The sequence below is a fragment of the Rhineura floridana genome, chromosome 6 (genome assembly GCF_030035675.1).
Source record: "Rhineura floridana isolate rRhiFlo1 chromosome 6, rRhiFlo1.hap2, whole genome shotgun sequence".
NCBI lineage: Eukaryota > Metazoa > Chordata > Lepidosauria > Squamata > Rhineuridae > Rhineura > Rhineura floridana.
The window spans coordinates 86781588-86793170 of record NC_084485.1 but is presented as its reverse complement, the minus strand read 5'-3'; the positions used below and the strand labels follow the sequence as shown (position 1 = coordinate 86793170).

The window sequence follows — 11583 nt, the reverse complement described above, 5'->3', positions numbered from 1 at the left end:
AATCCTGTGTCTAGAATGTACCACAACAAAACTGCAGGTGGAATCTCGCTTAACTGAATGTTTCTCCATACAAAACAAAAGAAGTGTCAGGGAAGAAGGGTCCTTGCCTAGTCTTCTTCCTAATATGCCAGCTTCCTATGTGCATGGATTTATTTATTTGTTTATTTATGGTACAGAGTTGCATTCAGACATGTGAGCCCCCATCAACAGTCTGTTGTGGAACCGTGCAGATGCAGACTTATCATTACCTCAATGAGAACTAGGCTTTAAATGAATTAAATATTAATACTGAAATACTCAACACTACTAAGTGTTAAGTATCACAGGTTAGTAAATATCACAGTCCATTTAAGACTACACTCCTACATCTAAGTCAATATAGGCTGCCATTCCAAGACTCTCTGTGATCTTTGATTGAAATGAGTGAAGTCAATTGTATCTTAATGATTTAAATGAAACTGACATTCAGACACATGTTTAGGCTTAAGTCAAAATACTTTAGTTTAACTAAGTTGTGAAGAAGTTATCAGTCCAACAAGGAATCCCACATCCTGGGACATTTACATGCATTATATATACAAAGCACTACTGTGCTTTATTCAGAAGGCTCTATTGTTCATCATGCAATATGCACTACAACCTATACTAATACTATATATGCAATATGCACTATATACAGCGTACACCTCATATGCAATATGACATGTTGTGCTGTTACATGATACAGTAGTCCATTGAGCAACAATGCATAATAAATGTATTGTGCAGGATTGTATTACCTGCACGTTATGAAACATCACTTATGGGTAATGCAAATCACTTTCATACCTAAAGCAAGGTCAAAATGAACACTATGACACATTTGAAATGTAATGTACTGCCGACCCAGTGATGCATGATAAGGAGAGGCATGCCAAGTAAAAATGGCATGTTGTTGGTCCAACCAGTTGTGTAAATGTACCAGCTTTGAAAAGTTAGGTAGCTCTTAGTCACGTGCAAGCATCCACAACCAAAATAAAGTAAAACAAAGCTGAATGAGGTGCTACATACCCGGGTATTACTACTGGTCTTCAAGACAGTGTGATATGTAGAGGATAAAGCACTGGACTTGACTTGAGAAAATCTGGGGTCAAATCCTCACTCAGCAACAAAGCTCCCCAGGTGGCATTCACTATCTCTCAGCCTAACCTTATCTCACACAGTTGTGCAGATAAAATGGGATAATCTCATTTAGGAAACCCTGTATAGCAGAAGTGGGGAACCTGCAGCCCTCCAGATGTCATTGGACTACAATTCCCATCATCCCTGACCATTGGTCATGTTGGGCAGCGCTGATGGGAATTGGCATCCAATGACATCTGGAGAGTCACCAGTTCCTCATTGTTGGTGTAGAAGGTAAAATCTCTGCTCAGTCAGAAAGCTTCCTGGGTAATGTTAGAAACCATTGGAAGCTACTGAACATGGGAATCCGATCACTGGTCCATTCAGCTCTGTACTGTCCCACTGACTGGGAGCAGCTCTCCAGTTTCAGACAGAGATCTATCCATGCCCTATTAGGATATGGCAGGAACTGAACCTGGGACCTTCTGCATGCAAAGCACGTGCTCTTCCTCCATGGGGGACTGGGAATATTTATGTGTTTATTTAATTTATATCCCACCCTTCCTCCCAGAAGGAGCCCAGGGCAGCAAACAAGTGATAAAACATCTTAAACATATCTGAACAGAGCACCCAAGGAAGAAAGCTCTGTAAAACCGCTCAGAACAAGTACTTTTTGGGGTGGAGGGTGAGAGGGGAGTGCCAGTTCAGCACTTTATTCTGCAGAAAGGATGGGAAGAAGAAGGGCCAGTCTTACTCCCAAGTCAAAGAGGCTAAACTAAGCCAGCCCTGATTAGCTGCCTTCTTCTCTACCTCCACCTCATCCGGGCTGCAAGAAGCTGAATTTACAGGTGGCAAGTTTCTTCAGAAGTTGCCGTTCCTAAATTACACCTCAAATGTGCCACCTGAAGAAGCAGGGCCTCATGATTCGGCTGTCACTGTAAAAAAAGTTGTGCCCTGAAAATGGTACAATTACATCTCTGAATGAAAAGCCCACAGTTTTAAAAAATAACTTCTTGGGTCAATTTAACACAATGTTTTTTAAAAACAAAATTGTTAATATCTGTCTCCCATTCTGACCAGCCAGCCAACAAGACTGTGATCCCAGCGAGGCACATTCTCCAGCAAACTGGGCAAATACACCTCCTGTAGAGTTTCCAGCAGAGTCTATTCATGAGGGGCTCTTTGCCTTTTACGTAGTGGTTAAAAGTGACAATCCTAAATCGCAAATCCAGGATCCTATAGACAGAAAAATGTTACGTATGTACAATAGTATCAAATGAGCATGGGGTTGCCCCATTGCATGTTCCTACGGATACGTGGAGGGCGGAGCCACACTGAGTAGCCCCCTCCTTTGCGTGTACAGGTTTCCACGGGTTCCAGATCTCGCAGAAGCCTGTACACCCGTTTCCTCCGTTCAGACGTTTCTGTGATTTATTTGCACTTCAGGGGAACGCGCGTGCGGAATGCGTTGACAAAAGAGCTCCTTTCAAATACTTGGCAAGGGCTTCCCCTCCCAAAACGTTCCAGGAAATTCATGCTATCCGTTTGGCATTGTCTGCTGGACGCTCGAGGCACGCTTCCTCCTTCATATCACAAGTACCTTTCCAGGCCGGATGGGAAATTAGGTTGCCTCATGTAAGAGTTATTGGCAGCGGCTCCAAACTGCCCATGACAGTTGAGCTGAGAGGCTGCGAGGCCCAGCAGTTGCTCCGCGTGGTCGACGCAGGAAGAGGCAGGGAGGCCAGGTTGCAGAGCCAGCCTATTGGGGGCGCCGTAGAGCTGCGCGTTGGGAGATGAATACACGCCTTGCGGCAAGGTCAAGTGGCCCGGTGGCGAGGCGGAGTACGGGTGGGTCATGGTGGGCGGCTGCTGGCCCAGCAAGCCGGGGCTAACTTGCTGCGTCTGGAAACAGGCCTCCGGATTGCTCACGGTACAGCTGCCCACTTCGCCGGCGCCATTCAGGCCCAAGGGATGATAAGTCGGCTCTGCCCCCACGGGGGAGCCTTGCAGAGCCGCGGCTTGCTGCTGCTGCTGCTGCTGCTGAGAGCTGATGAGGCTGTTGATGCTGAACATTCGGGACTGCGGCGCAGGGGGCGCCCCAGGGTATTGGGGAAGCCCGGGCAGCTGCGCGTTGTAGGCGCCGTCGCCGCTAGGGGCATAGATGGGGGCCCCGCTGCCGGGGTAAGCTAAGCCTCCGGAGCCGTTGCAGGGACCCGCCCAGGCAACCGGCCCTGGGTTGGGGGTAAAGGCGCTGGCGCTGTGCACGTAGCCTGGATATGTGGCGAGGTCCGTGCGCTTGAAGCGCTTTCTCCGCCGGAGGAAACTGCCGTTGTCAAACATGTCCTCGGCGGCGGGGTCCACGGCCCAGTAGTTGCCTTTACCCGGGTGGCCCGGCTCGCGGGGGATCTTGACGAAGCAGTCGTTGAGAGTCAGGTTGTGGCGGATGGAGTTCTGCCACTTCTTGGGGTTCTCCCGGTAGAAGGGGAAGCGCTCGGTGATGAACTTATAGATGCCGCCCAGAGTTAGCCTGCGCTCTGGTGCGTTGGCAATGGCCATGGCGATCAGAGCGATGTAGGAATACGGGGGCTTCCCGCTATGCACTGGACGCTTCCTCCGGCGGCCGCCGCTGCCGCCGCCACCTGCGCCGGGGCAAGGTGGCTGTTCCTCTGCAGGCTGCTCCCCTCCTCTCTCCGCAGGGCTCCCTCTGGGCTCCGCTTTGATTAACAATGGCTCCACCTTGCAGCCAGACGGGGAGACCCTCTGCAAGTTGGAGGAGCCTGGGCTATCCCCCTGGCTAGGCGAGTGGACGGAGTCGGCTGTCATGGTGCATATACCCGAGAAGAAGGGAAAACCGGCCAGATTCATATACAAAGAAAACTCCAGGAAGGGAGGACGGGTGAAACAGGGCAGTTCCCTTGGGGACCAGGCTCTGGACAGGCGACTTGCTTTTTATAGATCAGGCCTGGCGCCACCCTGGTGAGACTTCCTCAACGGCGCAGCTATTGCCCACCCACCTGAGCGTCCCCTCCCCACGCAACACACAGTGCACTCGCCTGTATTCTCTCTCTCTCTCTCTCTCTCTCTCTCTCTCACACACACACACACACACACACACACACACACACACACACACACACATACACACACCTACCTATCAGAAGAACTGCGTTCGACAATACGATGCCTGCATTTTGCATCCCAACGGGATTCCTTTCATCATCTGCCCCAGGTAGAGAGGAAATACGGCAGGATTCTGTTTTCCACCGAAGGGGTAGCCCGATCCTAAGCGTACCTGCTCAGAACTACGTCACACTATATTCGGTGGGACTTAGCTCCAAGTAAGCGTAGGTAGGATTGGAGTCTTAGCCCATAACTACAAAGCGGGGATTCCTTTGCACTAAATAATTTGGGGGGGGGGCAGTCAGAATGGCTTAGCGAAGAACTATTCAGCATTCCTGCGGCTACTCCAGACCAGTAGCTGACTCCGAGTCCCAAGGACATTTTCTTTGCAAGCGAGACTTCTTCCCTTCAAGAGACCTTACTTGGCAGGAAGGGTGCTTTAGGGTCTTCAGCCAACGTGGTTTCGCAAGCACCACCGCGAAGTCCTTCAGCGAGGGTTTCACCGAAAGGACTGGAAGTTGGGCAAGACCAGAAGGGGTCTTAGCACAGGTCCCAGTCATTTTAGTGGGATTTGCGCAGGAGAACTTCCAGGGGAATGATACCAGTGGGCAGAAACAAATCTCACGCAAATCAAGTGGTGTTCTCTCTTGTTCCGAGGCCCTGTTGCCTATGGAGTCAATGTCGTTGAAATCCATGCGTCTGTTTCTCTGCTCCTAAACACATCAGGATGGTGCGCATATAATTTTTGTGAATTACACTCCTCGCCCCTTTTCTCTCACACACACATTCATCAGAAGCGATTGCCGAGAGGATGAGAGGGGAAAGGATGGTTGTGATTAGGCTAAGCATTTCGGCCAAAGACGGAGCTGTTTCACAGCGGCGACGCCGAAGGGGGGCAAGCTCCCCCCATACCAAGAGCCAGCCTCTCACCTAGTATGCTTCGCTCACCTAGAAATATACTCTGCCCCTTATGTGCCCCCCCATTGTTTTCTGATGCCGCTACTGCTGTTTCAGTTGTCCCCAAAATATGTAGCAAAGCCTCTAACTTTCCTAGATCGAGAGACTAAACCGCACAATCCTGTTTAAATGGAATACAGAATGTGTTGGACGTTAGATTTTCCAAGGAGAAGCCAAGATATAAATGGGGGTGGGGTAAGTGAAAAGAAAAACGGTAAGGTTTATTTTTATTTTTCCTGTTGTGTCGGCATATAATCCCACTTTCCAAGTTCCTGTACGTCCTTCACAGGTTGCATTTATTCCCTTTGTGAGTATACCAGGGAGATCCCCTGCTCTCCCGCTGAATCGGTGGATACCTCAAAGACAAACACATTTGTTTAGGCATAAGCTTCGGAGCAAAGGCCGCTTCATCGGATGCATGAAGTGTTGTCCTCGGTATACACCTGGGCAGTAGTGTAGTGGCAAATTCAGAAGTGCAGAGTCCCTTCATGTTAGTCACAGACACGTCCACACACCTTTTTTTTTGATGCAGGATTGAGAATGAGATCCTTGTTAATGCCTTCTCCCACAACAGCAGACATCCCTAGGAGCCAATCAGCATGAAAGAGGAGAGTGTTAGCGTCTTCTCACTGTCTGGCCCACCCTCCTTTCACTTTCTCCAATCAGCCAAAATACAAGGAAACAGGTTAGAAGATTCTTCTCAGCGGCTAACACACTCCACTTTCATGCTGATTGGCTCATAGAATGCTGGAGACATTGGGACCATGCTCTCAAAAAAGTAAGGGGTCTAAGAGACCCTGGGGACTACACCCCTGTACCAGGGCATAGAGAATTCAATGAATTTGGTTTCCCTGCCACTTCAAGGCATGCCCTCCTTTTTTTCTTCTTTGTTTCAAACAGAGAAAGGGGGTGGGCTGGAAGCACCCAGGAGTATTTGTGTGTTCACAGCATTGAAATGGGGCCCGCCCCTGCTGCTCATGTGAACAGGTCTGTTTAAGTGCATGAAAATAACTATCACTATTGTTACTAGAACACCATTTCCAATCCTCCCCGCCTTCTTTTAACATCCAGCCTCCTGGTCTGACCAACTCAAAATCTTGCTCACCACTGTTTCCACCCCCACCCTGTGGGCTAAAAGGGCTGTTTCACTTTTTTGTCTATAGTGAACGATTTCTTATTTATTTATGTAAGCAATTTCTATACCACTTAATATATATAAAAATCTCTAAGCGCTGAACAACAACAAAATCTCTAAGCGCTGAACAACAACAAAATCTCTAAGCGCTGAACAACAACAACCTGGATAGTTGGAAACTCCATCCATCGGTTCTTCTCCCAGAACCCCCTTCATCGTTACTGCTGACTTCCATTTGCAACTGAGCCTCTTTGTGGGATCCCATGTACCACATTGTAATCCTTTTGGAACATGACATGTATGTGCACACTGGGTTGCTGTGGGTCTCATGGTTATGGAAGCATGCATAAGAGATAGCAAGATTCTCACTGTGGCTTGGGTACTTAGCTTAGTCTGTAATCCTGTTACTTCTTGCGTGTGTGCGTTTTCTAATTTTATTTATTTCTTAAATAAACAAAATAAAAACAGGGATAAATGGCAACATAAAGTGACATGACAAACAGTCCAAGAGCAAATTGAGTCCCAGATTTCTCGAAAGGCCGGTAACAGGTGCAGCTGCATTTGATGCTCAGAGGTATACAAAATAAAGTCCCACCATACCACATGAAACATATCAGGTTTAGCTGTGCCTTGCATAGATTGCAGAGAAAATGTAGTTTTTTTTCCAAATTGGCAATGTTCCAAATATTCTTACACCAAATGTTCAAATTATCCAGTGTTTTCCATACATTGTAATACATTGTACATTGTACATTTTCTGATAGTTGTTGCTTTTTTAATGATGTTACTTGATTTTGAATTGTATTGCTTATACTGATGTACTTGTAAGCAGCCTTGAGGGCCTTCTGGCCAAAAGGTGGGGTACAAATAAATCTATAATAATAATAATATAAAAATATACAATAAAGCCACAATACAAATGCATACATAAAACAAATTAACAAATAAATATTAAAACAATTGCCTTCTTGAGTTCATCTTTTATCTAACAATTTTTGTTTTCTTCCAAAAAAAATTGAAGTTGCCGAAGCAGGCCTGGTGAGGTTGATAAGCCTTTATTTTTTTCAACAGCAGTAATTATCTAATAAAAGAACAATTTCCATCCAACATGTTTTATTAACTATCTGGAATCAATTCTGTATACAAAAGGCAAGATCTCTCAAGCAGTGCACTTTGAAATAATCTACCTTTATGTAAACTTTCTGTACATCAGTTACTATTGTAAGGGGGAAAACACTGCCATGTATTACCAGTCCCTAACAGAAGTATTCCTCCTTAGGAATCCAGCCGGCTGGAACAGGAGCTTTGCAGCCATCTTTAGAGCTCACGGGATGGGGGGGATGACTTTTTTTTCCTTTCCACATTTCTTGGAATCCGTCCAGCCTTCTCTGCCCCGCCGACCGCCTGGGTTTCTTGAAATTGCCAGATTTCAGGGCGAATTGCAGAAAACTGATGTACGAACCTTTTGCCAACGAAGTTTGGGCTTCAGATCTAGCTTAGGGTGGACTTAATAGCCCTAATGGTCTCTCGGTGCCTATCAGAGTTACTTGAAAGTACATCCTGGTCTTTGCAGCGAGGCTGACGCAATTCGTTTAGGATCGGGCTGGCTTCTGAGGTTTTAAGAATAGCCCAATCCTGACCTTGTGCCCTAGAAATCAAGCCTCCTTGCCCCACCTCCAGCGGGGCTTCCTTCCGAGCAAGCAAGTATGCCAAAACTGCAACCCGAAACTCATTTACTGTCGGTAAAGGCTGCAATCCCCGCTTACCCGGGAGTAAGCCCCGTTCGACTCATATATAGGATTGCACATTGAGTCCCAGTGAATTCGGCTTAGGTAAATGCACATGGGCTATTGCTGTAGGAGCCCAGATGAAGTCAGTTGGGCGCTCTCGGCAGGCGTGCCGGTGCCATCGTATCAATGGGACTGGCTCAGGAGAGAACTTCAAAGTGAATTCCACACTGAGACTGCGATTCTGTGGAGGCATACTGGAGAGCGAGGGGTCCCTGAGTCCAGCCCTTTAAAAACATACCTAGAAGAGCGCTGCCTTTTGCAGCTGCTGCAATCCCAGGTAGGACTGCAGCCTGAAGTGGCAAATACATCACTCCCTCTAATAGCCAACTGGGCTGCTGAATGCCAATAGGATTACAGCCAACACGGGGGCGCTGAGAAACAAGACAGAGTTGCCAGCAGGGAACCCCAAGGTTCAACAACGACATAAAAACAGCCCACTCTCAAGAGTCGCGGGGGGAGGGGGACTGCCCTAGAAGAGAGTCTGGCTAGCTGGTTAGAGCAGGGGCACTCCACACTCTGACATTTGGTTGCAGGTCACACTTTTTTCTTCGTACTTGCCTACCTGCCTACCTACTTATCTCCTATTAAGGTGTTCAAAGTAATGAGATTAAAAGCCTCCCACCATTTTTCAAATGCTATTTTAGTTTTTTGTTTTTAAATTTTTACAAACGAGGGTGCTTTATTAGGCGGCAGACAACACACATATCCTGTACGGTGCAGAACTGAAATTATTTGAGGATCCTTTACTGAATTAGCTCGGGGTGAGGGAGGTAAACGACTGCCATTCAACTGCTCTAGAAGTGCGAACCGCCGTCATGAGGCACGCTTAAACCTTTCACTCCTTGCTAGACATGTTACTTGCAGAAGTAAATGCCATGGATTTTAACTGAAATTTCTCCCAAAGAGTAATTCTCGGGACGGCCAATACTAGACTACGGCTGTAATCTTACTAGAGAAAGCTCCAGTGAACCCAACGGGACTTCCGAATAGATCTGTATTCTTCTGTAAAGCAAGCAAACCTTTGCGCAATTTTCTGGGGGCTAGTCCCTAAACTTTTGCTCCAACGCACATGACTTTGACATAATGGTAATCTTCTCATTGGTTGTCGATTTGGGAAGGCCCTGGGTGCTGTAAATGTGATCATAAGTGCCCAGGCTTCTTAAGGCTGCAATTGGAGGCAGACTTGCCTGTGAGTAAGCCCCAATGAATTCAGTGGGACTTCTCTATGAGTAAGCACACTCTGAGGCTGAGTTGCAGTGCTGTCATATGTTTGCAAAGTGGGAGAAGGAGAAGCGAAGCCCTGTGCTGCTTAGGAATCCGGTGCTCTTTCCTGAGCCAGTCCTAAACTTGCCAGTGGCCGGACTTCTCTGTAAGATCGTGAAGACAGGAGAGGTGCGGCAGTTTAGATCAGGGGTGGGGGATCTTTTGCAGCCTGAAGGGCACATCACTGTCTGGGCAGCCTTCTTGACGGCTACATGCCGGTGGTGAGTTGGGCCAGAAGCAAAAGGGGACAGAGCAATGAATGTAAACTGATGGTGGTTTAGGGTTATTAGCAGCATTCATATATTGTTTTCCTTTAATTTTTTTTGTGCCTTCAACGTTTTATTTCTTTTATTTCTTTTTTGTTTTCTTTTTATTTCCTTTCGTTATTAAATTTGCAAATAAATAATCATTAAAAAGGAATTTAAATTTCCTTTTGTACAGGAGGCTAGTTTCCATTTGGCTCTAATACTTGGTAGACCAGTTAAGAGTTTTAGTAAATTAGCAGAGTTTAGCTGAATGTAACTTGCTCAGTGCTCTGTGCTGCATGGGTGTGATTTTACCTGAGAGAAAGCGAGCTTTTCCCGTACTTTAAATCACTCAGGCTTAGACTTGGTTTCAAGATAAGAAAAGACTACTTTGTTAGTAGAAATACATACTGGATAAGATGTTGGAAGTGGGGCAAGAGCAACTCCAGTTTTGTTCTTTTGTTTGTGCTCAGAAGGAAGATAGAACTAGGGTCCTCTAGATGGACGGGCTTGTTTACCTTTACCTGTGATGCTCTGACTGACTTCCTTCTGTCACTAGACTGTTACATCTTTAGGGAAGCTTACCTGCCCCTCCTCCTTCTGCCCTTTCCATTCCTTCCTTCTCCAACTGTCCAGGAGAGAGGAGATATCCCTTTGTCTCTGCTCTCTCCAAGCCATGAGGCTAACTCCCGCACCTGGGCATTATGCCTCCAACTTAGCTAGTTAGAACTAGATATGCCTTTTCTATCTACTATGTATTTCTATAAATAAAGTAGCTTTACTTATTTTACTAAGTCTCAAGTCTCAGTGATGCTGATGCCGGGTAAAAGCCTGCTTTCTTAGGCAAATGCACACACATGCTGGCACACTCGCATTTCAACATCTGCGGTTACTCTGCTGCTGTGGTGTTGCTTTAAACGAAATTAAGCACACAAATTACACACAGTGCAACGAGGGTTATGGGCCCAGCAAACTAAGTTGAATGCAACTTGTAGCTGAAGCTAAAAGTGCTTGTGTGTAATTTACAAGGGAGACTTTAAGTTAGAAAGAAAAGCAGAACAAAGATAGAAAGGATGGCTGAAGTATCAACACTCGAGAGACGCGTTCCAAGGCTTGAGAAAGATAACTACAATCCGTGGGATCTAAGGTTCAGAGCCCTGCTTGACGGAGAAGGTTTGGAAGAAATTCTGACTGATCCTGAACCATTGGCTGAGGATGCAAATGCAACGGCTTCATGGAGACGTAAGCATGCAAGAGTAAAATCTCTGCTCATTTCTGCTCTATCAGATGAAGCATTAAATCTCTGTGTTGGGTGTGACAGTGTAAAGGAAATGTTTAACAAACTTGAAGGAGTCTGTAACAAGAAAACAAACAGCCACATCATGTATCTTTACAAAGAGTTATTTTCTCTAAAAGAAACTGCTGAGAGAGGCAGTCTGAATAAATACATAGAAAAGTTTTCAGAACTTTTGGCTAAATTGGAAAGATGTGGCAGATTTTTTATTTTTATTTATTTATTATACTTGTATACCACCCCATAGCTGGAGCTCTCTGGGTGGTTTACAGTAACTAAAAACAAATACAATTTAAGATACATCTTTTAAAAAACAATTTAAAACACAATTTAAAAATTTAAAACAATGGATGAACAATTAAAGAAACTTTTATAGATGACTACTCCAGATATACTACAATGTATTTAATTAAGCAGAAAAGTCAAGTACTTCAAAAACTGAAGGACTATGTTAGGATTGCGCCCAACAAATTTGGCAGAAAGCCACAGATCATAAGATCTGATAATGGAGGGGAGTATGTGTCTAGAGCTATGCAAAACTTTCTCAGTGAGAGAACAGAGCACCAGACTACAGTTGTGTCCAACCCACAGCAAAATGGGGTCTCGGAGAGAATGAACAGGAACCTTGAACAAATGGTTTGTTCCTTGCTGGAAGATGCACATTTACCAAGGCAGTAC

General features: G+C 45.9%; 1 protein-coding gene across 1 annotated transcript; it reads right to left on the bottom strand.

The window, feature by feature from the left end:
• Positions 1-2691: 2691 nt before the first annotated feature.
• Positions 2692-3924, bottom strand: FOXE3 (forkhead box E3). The gene has a single exon (XM_061630632.1). The coding sequence runs from the start codon at positions 3922-3924 to the stop codon at positions 2692-2694; it is 1233 nt and encodes a 410-aa protein (XP_061486616.1).
• Between the last annotated feature and the right edge of the window lie 7659 nt (positions 3925-11583).

Excerpts from the sequence above, each read along its gene's own strand:
- FOXE3 (XM_061630632.1), bottom strand. The coding sequence starts at position 3,924 with ATGACAGCCGACTCCGTCCACTCGCCTAGCCAGGGGGATAGCCCAGGC.